The 20,227-nt window shown below is 41.6% G+C and overlaps 1 protein-coding gene across 1 annotated transcript; it reads right to left on the reverse strand.

Moving 5' to 3' along the window:
• Window positions 1-1,276: 1,276 nt before the first annotated feature.
• On the reverse strand, window positions 1,277-20,191 carry LOC106605162 (sialoadhesin). The gene is made up of 17 exons (XM_014200537.3): window positions 20,062-20,191; window positions 16,999-17,048; window positions 15,863-16,198; window positions 15,336-15,647; window positions 14,977-15,237; window positions 14,626-14,889; window positions 12,272-12,535; window positions 9,836-10,096; window positions 9,462-9,725; window positions 9,095-9,355; window positions 8,716-8,985; window positions 4,947-5,207; window positions 4,568-4,837; window positions 2,482-2,808; window positions 2,147-2,234; window positions 1,893-1,992; window positions 1,277-1,799 (listed from the first exon to the last, which is right to left on the reverse strand). Exons 2-17 carry the CDS (start codon window positions 17,042-17,044, stop codon window positions 1,389-1,391), a joined length of 3,996 nt encoding a protein of 1,331 aa, XP_014056012.2. The 5' UTR covers window positions 17,045-17,048; window positions 20,062-20,191; the 3' UTR covers window positions 1,277-1,388.
• Between the last annotated feature and the right edge of the window lie 36 nt (window positions 20,192-20,227).

Below are 20,227 nucleotides of genomic sequence, written 5' to 3' on the forward strand. Positions count from 1 at the left end.
TGGTTCATTGGGGTGGACTTCCAATTGAAGGCAGCTGTGTGGTGTTGCCTTTGATTGGAAGTCCTATATTAGTTGGGTGTGTTTGTCTGTTTAATTGTGGGAGATTGTTTCGTGTTTAGTGTGTGTAAACCTAACAGGACTGTCAGTGTATCGTGCGTTCGTTTTTGTTATTTTGTATGTTCGTTTTGGAATTTATTAAAAGTTCAAAATGAACCATCTCAACTCTGCTGCATATTGGTCCTCATTTTCCGATGATGATTTCGCCATATCATCCTCCGACGAAGAAATCTGACAGGCATCCTCTACTGACAGAATGAGGTCAATATCCTTCCAGGATACCCGGGCCAGGTCGATTAGAAAGGCCTGCTCGCTGAAGTGTTTTAGGGAGCGTTTGACATTGATGAGGGGTCGTCGTTTGACCGCGGACCCATTACGGATGCAGGCAATGAGGCAGTGATCGCTGAGATCCTGGTTGAAGACACCAGAGCACCAGAGACACCAGAGCAAAACTGTAATACTAGCTCCCATGTGGCTCAATGGGTAGAGTGTGGCGCTTGTAACGTCAGGGTTTTGGGTTTGATTCCCACGAGGGGACCAATACGAGAAAATAATACAAATGTATGCACTCACTGCTGTAAGTCGCTCTGGACATCACCCCCAGTGAATAAAAATGAGATAACAAATAGAAAACTGTATGTTGGGGTAGGTCCTGTGGGAAGAGGTTACTGGAAATGCATCACAGTGTACCTGGAGGCTACAAAATGATGTTATAAACCATAATCAGACAGCAGACCATGTATGATGACCTTTGTCAACCAAGGATAACACTGTTAACAATGTACAGATACTTACATTATATTTACATTTCCCAAAATGGTTTGTGCAACCTGTCATTGAAATGTTGTCACAAATCCCCATAAAACTAGAGATTAACATCATGCCTTACCTTCAGAGGAGGTGGTGAGCATCTGTCTGTCTGTCTGTGTTGGCCCTCTGTTCCTCTCACAAAGCGAAACCCACTACATCATCCTTCCCTTTGTTCTTTTCAAACAGAAAACTCACTGAGTCTGCCTGAGCCTACTTTCCAAATGGCCAAGCTTTCAAACACACCTTTGTATTTTTTTTGTTTTTTGTTAAATACTATTGGTACATTCAATGATATTAGAATAAGTTTAAGAGTTTTAAATACCTTGAAAACATTAAAGGTTATACAGAACGTAGGTCATCAAAATGTTGTGAACAATTACATTAGGCTACAATAAAGAACAATAAGGTGGACATTTCATGTTTTTATTTGTTTTGCGGTGAAAAAAAACAGCGTTATATTTTCATTAAGAGCAATATATCTTTGTGAAAGTACAATAGGCCCACATTATATTCATGAAAATCTAGAGAAACTGCAGGTTATCCATCTCCAGTATCTTCATTATTCTGTCTCTGCCTACATTTCCCAGCACACACCTTTCTTCCTCCAGGTAGGAACCGCTAGACGCCTCCCTTCCCCCGTCCACGGACCCCTCATTCTTCTTCTTCATCCACTTCTTCTTCTTCTTCCAAATCACACTGGAATAAAACACGCCACCCCCCTCCTTCTTTGCAGTGCCTTCTGCTGGATCTATAGCAGTGTCAGCGATAGGACTGGGAAGGCTGGTTCGGTCTGTCTCAGAGATGGCTTTGGAGGAAGGCAGGGGTTTGGGACCCGGACTGGGGGCCTCTAGGTCTTGTTTGCATCCCTGTCTCCTGGCCTGACTCGGCATCATGCTGCTGGCGTATATGTCTTCTTTTGACGCAGGAGGATCCTGCAGTAACATACATTTATAGACATTTAACCTATTTTTTTTTTTGTAATTTCATTATCAACATATTTCCAGGATGAATCTGATGATGCTTACCTGTGTCCTCTCACCACTGGTTGGAACTAGGTTCATCCCCACATCACTGTCGTAATATTTGTAATGACCTCTGAGTACCTTAAAACAACGATCCCGAACCCTGTGAAATCATCATACAAGAAACTGGTCAAATCAGATAGCTATTAATAAGTGTACACTTCAGAATCAGGAACTAAGTTAATGTAAAGCACAAAAAGTATAAAGACACAAATATGTGGAGTATTTCCACAACATTAAAAGAGTGATGACCTTACATTCGGAGATACAGTAAAGCACATATCAGTGCTGTCATTAATGCCGAAACAAATATTGCAGTGATGAAGATTGGTAAGGAAACTTGACCTAGGGGAGAACAGAAAAAGCTTTAATTGATAGACTTGCAAAAGTTGTTATCAAGGTTATCAAGATCATTATTGCAGTCAATTATGGTGTCCAACCCCCTTACGAATGATGATGACTGGTTTGTGTATTTCAAAGTACCTATACTGTACAATTATGTTTTGACCAGATCCAAATCGCTTTTACTGCAGAAAAACACCAAATGCTGCACAAAGTGTATGTATGGCATTTGATAACATAAAGAACTTACCTTCAAGAACGTCAGTGCTTTTGTCCAGCCCCTGGTGATTCCCCAGGCATTGAGTACAGAACTGGAGGCTGGAAGATCCTACAGAGTTGGTGCTGAGGCAGACCAGAGTGGGCATGTCCTTCTCCTGTGATTGGTGGGTGGTGAGGGAGATTCTCAGGCCTGTGCTGCCCATTGGCTCTCTGATGACAGTTTTAGTAAAGTGATTGACAGGCTGTCCAGCCAATCGCCACTCCACTTTGGGAGAGGGGTTCCCATGACTCTCACAGGTACAGTTGATCTGATCAGCAGTTCTGATGCAGCGAGATGAGAGCAGGATCTTTGGAGCAACTATAGACAACAGAGGAGGAAGACAGTTAAGTCAAAAATATTTATAACTAACCCGAGGTAGTTCATCTGTGTCGTTTTCAATGGGAGAAAATTAAGCATAGTGGGTAGAACGAGCAAGGAGGTGGGCAGAGCCAAGCAAGAGCTAGCGAGATCCTATTGGCGGGTTCTAGCATGTATTTTCATATTTCTGTTAGGGAACGCTTCCTCTGTGAAGTGTGCGTGTTCAATAACTCAATTTGCCATTGCGGTCCTTGTAAACAGCACAACTTTTAGAAACTTTGACAAAGGGTCACATCTACAAAACTTACTGCACTCTATTCATAACAGATTCTAGTTTTGGGAACAGAAAACTGTATTGAGATCAGGCTTGGTGTGAGCCAAATCAGGTGGAAGCAGTACTCACTAAGCAAGCAGTGTGAGGTCCATTACAGTAGTTCCTAGTGACTCAGATCTACAGTTGAGCTCAGCTCAAAGCTGGGGTTGCTGTTGAGTAATTTTGAGGTGTGAATTTAGCACATCAGTATGTGTGAAACTTATTCCTCAGCCTGAAGAGTCCCCACTTGAACCAGCAAATAGCTGGCTCAAGTGGACACCTGCTCGTCGAACATCTCATTACAAAATCATGGGCATTAATATAGAGTTGGTCCCCCCTTTGCAGCTTTAACAGTCTTCACTATTTCTGCGAAGGCTTTCCACTAGATGTTGGAACATTGCTGCGAGGACTTCCTTCCATTCAGCCACAAGAGCATTAGTGAGGTGGGGCACTGCTGTTGGGCAATTAGGCCTGGCTCGCAGTCGGCATTCCAATTGATCCCAAAGGTGTTCGATGGGGTTGAGGTCAAGGCTATGTGCAGGCCAGTCAAGTTCTTCCACACCAATCTCGACAAACCATTTCTGTATAGACCTCCCTTTGTGCACGGGGCATTGTCATGATGAAACAGGAAAGGGCCTTCCCCAAACTGTTTCCACAAAGTTGGAAGCACAGAATCGTCTTGAATGTCATTGTAGGCTGTAGTGTTAAGATTTCCCTTCACTGGAACTAAGGGGCCTAGCCCGAACCATGAAAAACTGTCCCAGAACATTATTTCTCCTCCACCAAACTTTACAGTTGGCACTATGCATTCGGGCATGTAGCGTTCTCCTGAGTGAAAAAGTTTGGGAACCCCTGGTCTAGACTTAAAAGTAGGAGGATACACATGCAAATAGAAGATGACTAGTCATTGGTGAGAATAATCAGATCAGATTGTGATGTCATGCTGTGGGCGAAAAACTCCATGCCGCCTGAACTTGCTGAAATGCAAAACATATACACTACCATTCAAAAGTTTGGGGTCACTTAGAAATGTCCTTGTTTTCAGCTGTGCTAACATGATTGCAAAAGGGTTTTTTAATGATCAATTAGCCTTTTACAGCTTGGATTAGCTAACACAATGTGTCATTGGAACACAGGAGTGATGGTTGCTGATAATGGACCTCTGTACGCCTATGTAGATATTACATTTAAAAAATCAGCTGTTTCCAGCTACAATAGTCATTTACAACATTAACAATGTCTACACTGTATTTCTGATCAATTTAATGTTTTTTTAAATGACAAAAAAGTTGCTTTTCTTCCAAAAACAAGGACATTTCTAAGTGGCCCCAAACTTTTGAACGGTAGTGTATATTTATATATCATATCTTTTTTTTACAGAACACGTTTCTGACTGCACTGCCCCTTTAAAATATGTTCACAGGACTTGGAAGTGTATCAACTTACATGTCACATCTATGTTAGTAGTTGTTGAGTTGTCCACCCCATGCTTGTTCTCTGCTTCGCAATAGTACCGCCCACTATCATTGATAGCAATCTTATTGAAGGTGAAGCTCTGTCCAGATCCTACAATGACTCCCTCATTCCCATTGACTCTGTACCAGGTGTAGGTCTTCACTGCTGGGTTGGCATTGCTGCTGCAGGTCAGAGTCACAGAGCTGCCCTCTACCACTGAACCAGAGGGACTGACCGACAATGAGGTGTTCTTGGGAGGATCTGAAGAAGTGAAGAAGCATATTGTATGGAAACAGGTAGTTTAGAGTGTGTTATGACAAAAGCCATAGTGCAAAAATATTGTGTACATTTGTTTTTATTTTGCACTTACACATCCCATCTAGTTGAGTGACAGATGAGTTCTGGGATCCAAGACGATTTCTGGTCTCACAATAGAACTGGCTGCTGTCTGCTGGTACCTTGATAGTTAGCATTCTGCTAGACCCCACTTCTGTGACCTGTTCTTGATTGACTCTGTACCAGGTGTAGCTCCCCACTGGGTTGGCATTGCTGCTGCAGGTCAGAGTCACAGAGCTGCCCTCTACCACTGAACTAGAGGGACTGACTGACACTGAGCTGTTTTTTGGTGAATCTGAAAAACAAAACAAATTATCCAGTGAAATGTTATATCTGTTGTTCGATTAAGTGATGATGCCAGATAAGCCGGTGTTTGGAGGATATATTGGCACAGTGTTGTTCATTTATTTATTTATTTTATTTCACCTTTATTTAACCAGGTAGGCTAGTTGAGAACAAGTTCTCATTTGCAACTGCGACCTGGCCAAGATAAAGCGTAGCAATTCAACACATACAACAACACAGAGTTACACATGGAATAAACAAAACATACAGTCAATAATACAGTAGAACAAAAGAAAACAATAAGTCTATATACAGTGAGTGCAAATGAGGTAAGTTAAGGCAATAAATAGGCCATGGTGGCGAAGTAATTACAATATAGCAATTAAACACTGGAATGGTAGATGTGCAGAAGATGAATGTGCAAGTAGAGATACTGGGGTGCAAAGGAGCAAGATAAATAAATAAATACAGTACGGGGATGAGGTAGGTAGATAGATGGGCTGTTTACAGATGGGCTATGTACAGGTGCAGTGATCTGTGAGCTGCTCTGACAGCTGGTGCTTAAAGCTAGTGAGGGAGATATGAGTCTCCAGCTTCAGAGATTTTTGCAGTTCGTTCCAGTCATTGGCAGCAGAGAACTGGAAGGAAAGGCGGCCAAAGGTAGGAATTGGCTTTGGGGGTGACCAGTGAGATATACCTGCTGGAGCGCGTGCTACGAGTGGGTGCTGCTATGGTGACCAGTGAGCTGAGATACGGCGGGGCTTTACCTAGCAGAGACTTGTAGATAACCTGTAGCCAGTGGGTTTGGCGACAAGTATGAAGCGAGGGCCAACCAACGAGAGCGTACAGGTTGCAATGGTGGGTAGTGTATGGGGCTTTGGTGACAAAACGGATGGCACTGTGATTGACTGCATCCAGTTTGTTGAGTAGAGTGTTGGAGGCTATTTTATAGATGACATCACCGAAGTCGAGGATCGGTAGGATGGTCAGTTTTACGAAGGTGTGTTTGGCAGCATGAGTGAAGGATGCTTTGTTGCGATATAGGAAGCCGATTCTAGATTAATTTTGGATTGGAGATGCTTAATGTGAGTCTGGAAGGAGAGTTGTTAGGGCCGAGACAAAGTTGAGGGCAGGCAAACTGTACCAATATATCCTCCAAACACCGGCATTCGAGGGCATTATCACTTTTATACAACAGGACACCAACATATTCAAATAATGACTTACGTATTTTAATTAAAAACATTATTTTTATGAATTTATTCATACTATTGCATCCTTCCACAAGACATAATCCCAACACAAATCTAGGGTTTCTACCCAAGCTGGCTGGTTGTTCGTTCTATTAGTTCGGTTGCCAGAGACGCGACCCAGTCGTTCAGTCTTTGTGTTCTGTATCTATTGGATGCAACCCAGTCGTTGGTTCTAAATGTCCATTGCCATAATTGGCTGGCAACGTTCTTATCCCTTGCTTGCTAGCTAGCGAACTACGGCTAACTGACAGTCATGTCAAACAGTGTAGCCAGAATAACAGCAAAGTAGTGGCATTTGCATTTGTTTAAGCTGTTTTCTAGTGACATTTATTTGGATACATCCATAACAATGAGCTAATGAGGCGCAACTTCGCCTGGCATTGAAAATGTGGTCTCTTGTCAGGACACTTGTTCAGAGGAGCTAGCCAGCAACACAGCTAACACAATCCCATTAAACAGAATCTGGAAAGACAGCAACCTAATTACACATTGTTTTGTTTTACCTGTTTTCTATTGATAGTTCTTTGTATATATCCATAAAAATGATGTTATTCATGATTTTAACTGGCTGAGAAAAGCTGCCTGCCTGTCTGTCTCATCCCTACTACCGACACGTTCATTACTATGGGACATCTGGAGATCTAATTTTAATATTGAAACAATGTTGCAAATGTCAGAGAGACAGACAGCAAGGTTTATACAAATGTCCTCTGTTGAAAACTAAATGTTAGTCTAAAAGAAATGTGAGAGAATGTCAATATGCTTTTTATAGTGGAGATCAAGTTTATAAAGTGCCAGTCTGGGCTGATTAGACAGTGGACTGCACATTCAGATGGAACACAGTATATAGGCATTTTAACATCATAGATTTAGCTGGTGATAATTTGTGGAATAGACACCGGCTGGAATGTGGTTTTAACCAATCAGCATTCAGGATTAGACCCACCCGTTGTATAATGTTTAATAAGTCATGGAACGCGTTTAAAGGAACTCAGTCCGGCTTTCAACTTACACTTGAAAGTTGTAATAATAGAATGCACAAGGTGCATTTTCGTAATTTGGTAGTGAACCATCAGTTTTCTTCATGTCATGTCAGTCATTTCATACCTTGGAGAGATATTTGTAACTTGTCAGAAATGTCAAAATCAAGTAGCCCATGTCAGCTTCTGTTTTTTTTTAGCTAGATGTTTTAGCTCATAGATTTTGTTGTAATGTTTGTGATGCTGAAATATCACATGAATACACATTAGACATGGCAAAATGTATAGACTTACAAGAAACTTTGCTTTAAAACTGCAAAATGTTCTCTGCACTCAATGACAGAATGTGTAGAATTGCAGGAAATAAGCTTTAATAAGCCTGCCAAATTTTCTCTCCATCAACAAGAGGGGTGTGAACAGTTTGTGTCATGAACAGTGCTTGTGCCCATAGAAATAGATGTTTTGCTAGGGGCCTCCCGGGTGGCGCAGTGGTCTGAGGCACCGCATCGCAGTGCTAGCTGTGCCACCAGTGATTCTGGGTTCGAGCCTAGGCTCTGCCGCAGCCGGCCGCGACCGGGAGGCTCATGGGGCGATGCACAATTGGCCCAGTGTCATCCGGGTTTGGCCGGCAGGGATATCCTTGTCTCATTGTGCACTAGCAACTCCTGTGGCTGGCTGGGCGCAGTGCATGCTGACCAGGTCGCTAGGTGTACAGTGTTTCCTCTGATACATTGGTGCGGCTGGCTTCCGGGTTGGATGTGTGTTGTGTCAAGAAGCAGTGCGGCTTGGCTTGGCTTGGTTTGGTTGGGTTGTGTTTCGGAGGATGCATGCCTCTCCCGAGTCTGTATGGGAGTTGCAGCGATGAGACAGGACAGTAACTACTACCAATTGGATACCATGAAAAAGGGGTTAAAAAAAAGAAATAGATGTTTTGTGTGCTCGCAGGGGGAGAGATATTTCCCAATGGTGGAAAAAATGAGTGAAAAAGTTTGGGAACCCCTGGTCCAGACACTCTAGAGCCTACCCCCCACTTACCACTTAAAAGTAGGAGGATACATACTATATACAAATAAAGATGACAGGTCAGAATAATTACATCAGATTGTGATGACGTGCTGTGGGCCTGAAACTCCATCCCACATGAATAGGCTGAAATTCCAGGATTTTTTTATTTTTATTTTAAGCACTGACCTCAGTGCTTGGAAATATCATTTTTTGAATCACGTTTTTGACTGCACTGCCCCTTTAAAGTATGTTCACAGGATATGGAAGTGTAACAACTTACATTTCACATCTATGTTAGTAGTTGTTGAGTTGTCCACCCCATGCTTGTTCTCTGTTTCGCAATAGTACCGCCCACTATCATTGATAGCAATCTTATTGAAGGTGAAGCTCTGTCCAGATCCTACAATGACTCCCTCATTCCCATTGACTCTGTACCAGGTGTAGGTCTTCACTGCTGGGTTGGCATTGCTGCTGCAGGTCAGAGTCACAGAGCTGCCCTCTACCACTGAACCAGAGGGACTGACCGACAATGAGGTGTTCTTGGGAGGATCTGAAGAAGTGAAGAAGCATATTGTATGGAAACAGGTAGTTTAGAGTGTGTTATGACACTAGCCATAGTGCTAAAATATTGTGTACATTTGTTTTTATTTTGCACTTACACATCCCATCTAGTTGAGTGACAGATGAGTTCTGGAATCCAAGACGATTTCTGGTCTCACAATAGAACTGGCTGTTGTCTGCTGGTACCTTGATAGTTAGCATTCTGCTAGACCCCACTTCTGTGACCTGTTCTTGATTGACTCTGTACCAGGTGTAGCTCCCCGCTGGGTTGGCATTGCTGCTGCAGGTCAGAGTCACAGGGCTGCCCTCTACCACTGAACTAGAGGGACTGACTGACACTGAGATGTTTTTTGGTGGGTCTGGAAAACAACAAAAAATATGCAATTAAAATGTTCTACATGTTTTTTTTTGTTGTTTAATAAGTTATTACTTGAGGCCCCAGTATGTTTGAAATGTTGTACTTACATAGCACATTCAGTAGAATGATTGATGAGTTCTTTGTCCCATGGTCATTTCTGGCCTCACAGTAAAACTGGTGGTTGTCTGTAGATGCTTCCGTTTTTAACTCTTTTTCATTAGCAATTCGTGTCACTTGGCCTCCATTGACTCTGTACCAGGTGTAGTTTTTCACAGCTGGGTTGGCATTGCTGCTGCAGGTCAGAGTCACAGAGCTGCCCTCTACCACTGAACCAGAGGGACTGACTGACACTGAGGTGTTCTTGGGAGGAACTGAAGAGACAGGTGTAAAAACAGTAAAAAGGCTGTAAAAAGTTGTAAAACTTGGTGCTATCCTCACAACTAAAATTGAGTACAAACAATAGTTCCAGAATTATACTTACACAATACATTCAGTTCAATGACTGATGAGTTCTTAGTGCCATGGTCATTTGTGGCACCACAGTAAAACTGTCTGTGATCTGTGTACACCTGGGTCTGATGTTTGTCTCCATGTCCTATTGATGTCACCTGAACTCCATTGACTCTGTACCAGGTGTAGCTCACTGCTGGATTGGCATCGCTGCTGCAGGTCAGAGTCACAGAGCTGCCCTCTACCACTGAACCAGAGGGACTGACTGACACTGAGGTGTTCTTGGGAGGGTCTGAGGGGAAGGAACAACAGCTAATGAATGAAAAAAGTAAGCATAGTGTGTGTTATGATACTGGCTACACACTTAGAGAATAGGGTTCCTCCAGGGTTATTATGGAAGAGTGACGGCTCAAAGAACCCTTTGAGCTCTTCATTGATTCTTTCCTCTCTTTGTGAAAGTTAAAATGTAAGGGGCGGCGGCTCATTCAAATATTTTGGGATGTGGTTTGCGCACAGCTCTTCTTGTGCAACCACGAGTGAGAGTGTCATTCCAGTTTATCTTATCTTTTTGTGTTATGCTATTTCATCATCATTATGACTACGGTCAGTCACAGTGTCTTGTGAAATACTCCTGAAATACTCGACTGAGAACCATTCTCTCCTCAGATGTCTCCAGCTGTTCTAGAGCTGGCACACCTGACTCAACTTGTCAATTAACACAGTTATAACACCTAAAGAATTTTAAAAGCCCAGTGCTGTCAAAAATAGGTATTCCTGTGTTTCATATAAACTGATTCTATCAAGCATTAGGAACACCTTCTTAATATTGAGTTGCACCCCTCGTCCCCGTCTCCTTTTTCCCTCATAACAGCCTCAATTCATCGGGGAAAGGACTCTACAAGGTGTCAAAAGAGTCCCACAGCTCTGACAAGACGGCTGGATGTCCTTTGGATGGTGGACAATTCTTGATACACACGGAAAACTGTTGAGCGTGAAAAACACAGCAGGTTTACAGATCTTGACACAAACCCGTGCGCCTGGCACCTACTGCCATACCCTGTTCAAAGGCACTAAAATATTTGGTCTTGCTCATTCACCCTCTGAATAGCGCACATATACAATCCATGTGTTAATTGTCTCAAGGCTTAAAAATCCTTCTTCAACCCGTCTCCTCCACTACATCTACACTGATTGAAGTGGATTTAACAAGTGACATCAATACGGGATCATAGCCTTCACCTGGAATCACATGGTGAGTCTATGTCATGGAATGAGCAGGTGTTCTTAATGTTATGTACACTCAGTGTATATTTCCACACTATGAGTGTCACGTCCTGACCATAGAAAGCTTTTATTTTATATGGTAGAGTAGGTCAGGGCGTGACAGGGGGTTTTGTCTAGTTTATTTATGTCTATGTTGGTTCTAGTTTCTTTTTTCTATGTTGGGGTTTTGTCTAGTTTATGTATTTCTATGTTGGGTTCTAGTTTCTGTATTTCTATGCTGTTGTTTTTTTGGGATGATCTCCAATTAGAGGCAGCTGGTTATCGTCGTCTCTAATTGGGGATCACATTTAAGTTGTTGTTTTTCCCACTAGGTTTTGTGGGAGATTGTTTTGAGTTAGTGTATGTTGCACCTCTTCGTCACGGTTTGTTGTTTTGTTTATTTGTATGTCTTGCATAGTTTCACAGTTAAAATAAAATGTGGAACGATACACACGCTGCGCCTTGGTCCCATTCTTCAGACAGACGTGACAATGAGGTTGGAATAATACTGTGAAATTGTAAAAACGTATGATAACGGCCTTTTAACGTAATAGCTGTTTGAAAAGATGGTCTGAAATCTTCGCCTGTTTTGGTGGGATGGAATTTTGGCCTGCCTGGTGACAGAAATTATTCTGCTAAGAAGATATTTTTGTTTCTTTTTGACAAATTTTTATTTGAAACAATCCCAGTTAGGTACTTAATTGCTATTCAGATATAAGATATTGAGATAAAAATGGCTGCATTGGACCTTTAACAATATAATTTGGTTAAACAAAATAATGAACCCTGTATGGTTCTTCAAAAAGATTTACAAAGAACCTTTGAGATCAAGGAAGTATCTTTATAAAACTATTGTCCATAAAGATTCTATATTAAAAAAAACATGAAAAAGGGTTCTATATAGCCCCCAAAAGGGTTGTAACCATAGCAGAACCCTGTTTTGGTGCTCTTCAGAACCTTTTATTAAAGATTCTTTATAGAACCTTAGGAAAGGGTTCTTTATATCACCACAGAGGTTCCATTTAAAACCTTATGAGCATGGTTATTTATAGAAGCTTATTTTTGTATATATATATTTATAACACCAACAAAAGATCCACTATGGCTACAAGCCAAAGAACCCTAATTTGGCACTATATAGAACAATTATTTTTGTGTGTATAGTACAAAAATATTATACATATTAATTTTATTGTGTACTTACACATCATATCTAGTTGAAAGGCAGAGGATTTCTGGATTCCATGGTCATTTTTGGCCTCACAGTAGAACTTGCTGTTATCTGTCAACACCTGGACAGTTAGCTCTGGCATATTCTTCACTGGTATCTCCCGAGCTCCCCTGATTGTGTACCAGGTGTAGGTCTTCACTGCTGGATTGGCATTGCTGTTGCAGGTCAGAGTCACAGAACTGCCCTCTATCACTGAACCAGAGGGACTGACTGACACGGAGGTGTTCTTTGGGGAGTCTAAAGAAGAAAATACTAATGTGTGTGTGTGTGTATATATATATATATATATATATATATATATATATATATATATATATATATACACAGTTGAAGTCAGAAGTTTACATACACTTAGGTTAGAGTCATTAAAACTCATTTTTCAACCACTCCACAAATTTCTTGTTAACAAACTATAGTTTTGGCAAGTCGGTAAGGACATCTAATTTGTGCATGACACAAGTCATTTTTCCAACAATTGTTTACAGGCAGATTATTTCACTTATAATTCACTGTATCACAATTCCAGTGGGTCAGAAGTTTACATACACTAAGTTGACTGTGCCTTTAAACAGCTTGGAAAATTCCAGAAAATGATGTCATGGCTTTAGAAGCTTCTGATAGGCTAATTGACATCATTTGAGTCAATTGGAGGTGTACCTGTGGATGTATTTCAAGGCCTACCTTCAAACTCAGTGTCTCTTTGCTTGACATCATGGGAAAATCAAAAGAAATCAGCCAAGACATCAGAAAAAGATATTGTAGACCTCCACAAGTCTGGTTCATCCTTGGGAGCCATTTCCAAATGCCTGAAGGTACCACGTTCATCTGTACAAACAATAGTATGCAAGCATGAACACCATGGGACCACGAAGCCATCATACCGCTCAGGAAGGAGACGCGTTCTGTCTCCTAGAGATGAATGTACTTTGGTGCGAAAAGTGCAAATCAATCCCAGAACAACAGCAAAGGACCTTGTGAAGATGCTGGAGGAAACGGGTACAAAAGTATCTATATCCACAGTAAAACGAGTCCTATATCGACATAACCTGAAAGGCCGCTCAGCAAGGAAGAAGCCACTGCTCCAAAACCACCATAAAAAAGCCAGACTAACGTTTGCAACTGCACATGGGGACAAAGATCGTACTTTTGGAAGAAATGTCCTCTGGTCTGATGAAACAAATATAGAACTGTTTGGACATAATGACCATTGTTATGTTTTGAGGAAAAAGGGGGAGGCTTGCAAGCCGAAGAACACCATCCCAACCGTGAAGCATGGGGGTGGCAGCATCATGTTGTGGGGGTGCTTTGCTGCAGGAGGGACTGGTGCACTTCACAAAATAAATGGCATCATGAGGCAGGAACATTATGTGGATATATTGAAGCAACATCTCAAGACATCAGTCAGGAAGTTAAAGCTTGGTCGCAAATGGGTCTTCCAAATGGACAATGGCCCCAAGCATACTTCCAAAGTTGTGCCAAAATGGCTTAAAGACAACAAAGTCAAGGTATTGGAGTGGCCATCACAAAGTCCTGACCTCAATCCCATAGAAAATTTGTGGGCAGAACTGAAAAAGTGTGTGCAAGCAAGGAGGCCTACAACCTGACTCAGTTACACCAGCTCTGTTAGGTGGAATGGGCCAAAATTCACCCAACTTATTGTGGGACGCTTGTGGAAGGCTACCCAAAACGTTTGACCCAAGTTAAACAATTTAAAGGCAATGTAACCAAATACAAATTGAGTGTATATAAATTTCTGACCCACTGGGAACGTGATGAAAGAAATAAAATCTGAAATAAATCATTCTCTCTACTTTTATTCTGACATTTCACATTCTTAAAATAAAGTGGTGATCCTAACTGACCTAAGACAGGGAATTTTTACTAGGATTAAATGTCAGGAATTGTGAAATACTGTGTTTATGTATTTGGCTAAGGTGTATGTAAACTTCTGACTTCAACTGTACAAAGTGATTGCAAAGAAATGTTCAATACTTGTATTTAATATGGATGGGCATTTGAAAAAACATCAGTGTTTGAGTACTCTCGTAAAAATACATGTGAGTTGTACTGGTTGCGCTGGTTATTCTTTACACAACTGAAAAACAAACTGAATTTTTTTTCACTGCATTTGACATACTGTATTCTCAAAACATCAAATACATCTTAGAGTTGAAATGTCAGTGCTTATAAATTTAACCAGCTAAATAGTTGCATTTGTACATTTTGAGTACTTGCATTTGATTATAGTACACAAATACAAACCTTGAATCGAGTACCTGAGTACTCAAATACTAGCGCTCATCCATAGTATTTCATTGTATACTTACACATTACATCCAGTTCAAAGACTGATGAGTTCTGTGTTCCATGGACATTTCTGGCTTCACAGTAGAACTTTCTTTGATCTGTGGACACCTGGGTCTGATGTTTCTCTCCATGTCCTATTGATGTCCCCTGAACTCCATTGACTCTGTACCAGTTGTAGGTCTTCACTGCTGGGTTGGCATTGCTGCTGCAGGTCAGAGTCACAGAACTGTCCTCTACCACTGGACCAGAGGGACTGACTAACACTGAGGTATACATGGGAGGATCTGAAAAACAGGGACAATGTTTGAAACAAGTGAATTTAGTGGTGCCACCATTGCACCCATTGCTACTGAGATAGTGCAAGTACTTACATGGCAAATCTAGTTGAATGACAGAGGAGTTCTCGGTTCCATGGTCATTTCTGGCTTCACAGTAGAACAGACTGTTGTTTGCAGACACCTGGATAGTTAGCATTCTGCTAGACCCCATTGTTGTCACTTGAACTCCATTGACTCTGTACCAGGTGTAGCTCACTGCTGGGTTGGCATTGCTGCTGCAGGTCAGAGTCACGGAGCTGCCCTCTACCACTGGACCAGAGGGACTGACTGACACTGAGGTGTTCTTGGGAGAAACTTAGAGAAAGTGCACACAATCTTATTCATGTTTGACTGAAATAAAACCAACCAACTGATGCTAATATGAGGTGGAAAAAAAGTCCAAATGATCTTACATAGAACCGTGACGGTCAGACTAGTTTCAGGTGACTTGACATTCCTGTCGTCTTGTTGTTTGTAGAGAGCAGTGCAGGAGATGTACTGTTCATGATGGAGGTATGAAGCAGTGAAGGTCAGAGAAGAGGTCTTGACTTGAGTTTTATCTTGATTCTCCTGTAGTCTCTCCACACTTTGACCCAGACTGGGGGTCCATGTCAGAGTTGGGTGGCGAGAGGGACATGGGGCTGCAGCAGAGCAAATCAAACTCACTGAGGTCCCCTCCCTCACTTCCACTGTAGCTGGGGTTAGAGTGGGTGTGGGGGGAGCGTCTAGAATAGAAAGACATGTTCCTAGCTCAATTAAACTAAAAGGAACAAAAACACCCACAATCAATGATAATCAATCAATTGATCAAAAAGATGTGAAAACAAAGTCTATAATCACAAATATGTTTAAGACAATTTCATGTAGTTTTGTCGAGGTAAAGTGTATAGAATCATGTGTGGTCAATAATTCCGTTTGATTGGATAGCTATGTGTCCTACCTGCGATATTGACTTGAACAGGTGTGCCAAAATTAAACTTGACACAATTGCCACATTCTAGTCTGAGGTAATACGTGTCACCAGTAGGCATGTTGTCCAGGATTGTAGTACAGTCTTTCTGGTTCAAGTTCCCAGATGGACTGGAGCCTACTGTGTTTGTCTTATCTGTTCCACCTCTCATCCAAATGGCATTACATGAGTGAGTTTTTAGGCAGGGATTATAGTCCACTGACTCCAAAGAACCAAGTGTAAATGAGCAGGGAATGCGCACACATGATCCCTTCAGAGCCTTTATACTCTGAGGCATCAAGGCTGTCCAATCTGCACAGAGAACACCTAAAACACACACACACACAACAGCACAAGTCTTTATAGAGTTCCATGCGACTCATTCAATTCAACAAAGACAGCGTTTTAGATGTACTGTATTTCAGCACCAGCTTTCTCTGTAAATCCATTTTTCCAGCTGGGTGACACTTTATTTGAATTTTTATATTTACGATCAACATAGGACATATGTTAGGGTGTGAGTGTGTATCAAGAACTAATTCATTATTATTACCAGACATTGCTGCTGCACATATCATCTTAGCCAGGGGTGAAAGTAGGTTTAATTTCTTCTCGGTACGGGACCACTTATGTGTGCATTTTTATGGGCCTAATCATAGAATTAGTTATAGAATCCATGTTAATTCAATAGGATCTCTGTGGGCCAAGTCATAAAGATTTGTCATTTAACTTTTAAAATGTATTACCTTTATTTATGTCATAAACACAACCAGTCATGATGTTTACATCTGATTGCGTCATCGGAAACACTTTAAGTGGCCCCTTTACTAGGCTGTACCCGAGCACGTTCCTCCACCCGAACCACATCACATTATGGAGCGTGGGCTATACCACACGTTTTCAAGTAAATTCACAAATGTTTCATGCCTCTGACATGCGGTAATGATAAATAATACTGTAATAGCCTACTTCTTATGATATTTTTTTCTTTATTATTGTGATAGGCTCATGTTTTACCGGTACGGCGTACCTCCACTATTTATTTTGCTTGGACACCATACTGGACCGTACCACCTTACTTTCACCCCTGACCTTGGCCAGTGATCCCAACTCCCACAGCCACCCACCTTGCAGCAGACAGCCACTGAGGAGGAATCTTAAAGCGCCAGCCATGTCTCTGTCAGGAAGGAGCAGAGGGAATAACACTGTTATTGGCTTGTATTACCTCTGCATGTGAAATTAAGGATTTCTTTTTTTTACAGTCAACATCCACTGTGTGGCATTTATTCATAGTATAGAGGTAGACCTGTTACGGATTCCCCTGCCTGTGAGACTTGCTCCACCTATCCCCTGATGCTGCCAGAGAGACTAGGGGGTCATAAACTGTCTGCCCAAACTCCCAGTGACCTCTGTGACCAGGCCACTGCTAGGTTGCCAGAATCAGGTGGTTGCTATGGGGTAGGACACCTGACAATCTTCTTGCCTGCTCTCTTCAAGTAACCTGTCTAAGTCACTATCGCCTTGTAGCTTTCATTTCTGTAGCCATGAAATGCTTTGAAAGGCTGGTGGCTCACATCAACAACCTCATCCCAGGAACCCTGGACCATCTCCAATTCGCATACCGCACTAACAGATCCACAGATGACGCAATCTCTATTGCACTCCACACTGCCCTCTCCAACCTGGACAAGAGGAACATCTTTCTGAGAATTCTGTTCATTGACTACAGCTCAGCGTTCAACACCATAGTGCCCTCCAGGCTCATCACTAAGCTCAGGACCCTGGAACTGAACACCTCCCTCTGTAACTGGATCCTGGACTTCCTGACGGGTCACCCCTAGGTGGTGAGGGTAGGCGACAACACATCCACCATGCTGATTCTCAACACATGGGCACCTCAGGGGTGCATGCTTAGTCCTCTCCTGTACTCCCTAATCCCCCACGACTGTGTGGCAGCGCACAACTCCAACACCATCATTAAGTTTACTGACGACACAGCGGTGGTAGGCCTGATCACCAACGACAACAAGAAAGCCTATTAGGTAGGGGATCAGAGACCTGGCAGTGTGGTGCCAGGACAACAACCTCTCCCTCAACAAAGGAGCTGATCGTGGACTACAGGAAATTGAACTTGATTTGACAGATGTCAATGTAAAAAACCTAATGAAAAATGAATTTATAAGAATGCTGTAAGTACAGAAATTGTTTGCTCAGTTGGAAATAATATCCAACTAGTCAGTGAAAACTGTATGGAGTTTGGAGTTTGTGACAGCAACTATGTTAGCTTATTACAGTATTATAGACACTATGTCCTGGAAACGTCTTACATTCTAACAACTCTTGTGTGGCTTGTGAGAGTCATAGTCGAGCAGTCTGTAGCACAAACACACAATGTTTTAACAGGGGTTAGAATTCCAAAACGTCTAGGCATCACAGTGGAACTGTAGTAACCTCCATACGACACATTAGCCCAAATCATATAGCCTCGTACAAACCATTGTGATCTCACATTCGGTCGAAACAGAATGTGAGCTCGCGAGATCAGGATGATTTGTACGAGGCTAATGTAAGTGCTTGAGTGGGTGGTAGCATCACAAATCCAACACAGGGCCTCTCATGAACTTTCGTACCCCTCCAGTCGGGCTTCTGGCCTATGCATAGCACTGAAACTGCCTTGGTAAAGGTAGTGAACGACCTCCTCTGTGCTGCTGAGTTCCCTGCAAGTTACCAGGACGTCATTGAGGACCATGTTAGGACGTTTGTAAAATGTTCTCAAGACATTAGCTTTACCAGTCATCAGGGGCCAGTTTTTCAAATTGATTAATCTGGATTAGAATGGGATCAAGGTAGTCCTGATTTTCGGCATCAAAACTATCCTAATCACCACTTTTGAGTTTTGAAAAATGCAAAAAACAAGATTTAATCCTGATTAAAGGTCAGATTGGATTACCAAATCCGGATCCCCATCTGGAGGATCAGAATAAAACATTTCCATTTTGAAAAACGCAATTCTAACATTTAAATCTATTCGATTCACAGAAAAAACAGCTCAAAAACAGCCAGATCAATCTGATCCTGGATTGCAAAAAAGCGGATTACAGAATCCGGATCATTCTGATCCAGATAAAAAAGTGAAACTGGACCATGAGATTTGAACTCATAACCTCTGTATTTGCAGTTGCTGATCTTTCTGCTGCCCTATATAGAGGGTTCTAGATCACTCTGCAAAGGGTTCTAGCCAGCACCAAAAAGGGTTCCCCTATGAGGACAAACCGAAGAACACCTTTTTTTCTAAGAGCGTAACTGTTGGTTGATTGATCAATAGGACTGTAAAGTTCCCAAAAGTAAGACTCCCGTGGTATTTATATATTTGCAGAAAACCATTCAGGTTTCTTTTGTGACTACTGCTGTGTGCTACTGCTTTCAAAACAATGATCTAACCAAAGTCGTGCTGTGCTGCTGCCTGTAAACACACAGTCCAGTGCAGTGCAATATCAAAGTGAATGGCACACACCCGTATAGCTCTGATTAGTTATGGCGCAGCGGTCTGTGTCCAGTGTTTTTATTTAATGAAGTGTCTATTAATTGCCCAAACGCACCGCCACTTTCCCATTTGTATTAATATAGAATTTTTACAAATACCTGACTCTACGTCATTTCCAAACATTCTATGAATGGATGAAAACATGAACATTTGCACATCTTTATGCTTGCTTGTCACAAAATGTAAACAAATACATCATATTCTTCCCGAGTGTGTATATGCACAGATTGTAATAAGATTTGATGGTGCTAACACAGTGTAAATTCCTCTTTAACGGTTACATTTTACATTCCAGTGCCTTTATTGCTGTGTAATTGTTCCTGTAGTGTAACAAGTATTGTAGTTACTCATTGTTATGCTGGACTTACCCTGTACTTAGGGTTAGGGTAAGGGTTAGGGTTACTGCTGTAAGTACAAGCACACTGTAACAATGAGTAATTACAATACTTATTACACTGTACTCACAGGAATAACTACACAGTAAAATGTTCCAATCAATTACCAAAATATATATATATATATTTGAGTAATAAGGGCACCATAATATAAAGTGTTACCGAGTATAATCAATAAAACTGGAGCTATTTTGATGAGTAAATAAGTATTCGCTCCTATACATTTATTATGACATTATTAAATAACGTACCTTTTTTTGCCAACAGATAGAATAGTAGGAAGGATCAAATAAGAAGTATGTTGTGTATGTATGTCCTATTCAACTGCAACTGTGTCTGACTGACTGTCTGACTGTCTGACTGTCTGACTGACTGACTGACTGTGTCTTTGGAAAATGAGGAACTTTCAAAGCTGTA

Source organism: Salmo salar, chromosome 05 (assembly GCF_965601325.2).
Source record: "Salmo salar chromosome 05, fSalSal1, whole genome shotgun sequence".
NCBI lineage: Eukaryota > Metazoa > Chordata > Actinopteri > Salmoniformes > Salmonidae > Salmo > Salmo salar.

Coding starts and splice junctions, on each gene's coding strand:
- LOC106605162 (XM_014200537.3), bottom strand. CDS start 17,044: ATGGCTGGCGCTTTAAGATTCCTCCTCAGTGGCTGTCTGCTGCAAG. Junction 5,208..8,715: donor TACTAACATAGATGTGAAAT/GTAAGTTGTTAC, acceptor TTTGTTTTTCAG/ATTCACCAAAAAACAGCTCA. Junction 2,235..2,481: donor AAGCACTGACGTTCTTGAAG/GTAAGTTCTTTA, acceptor GTTCTCCCCTAG/GTCAAGTTTCCTTACCAATC.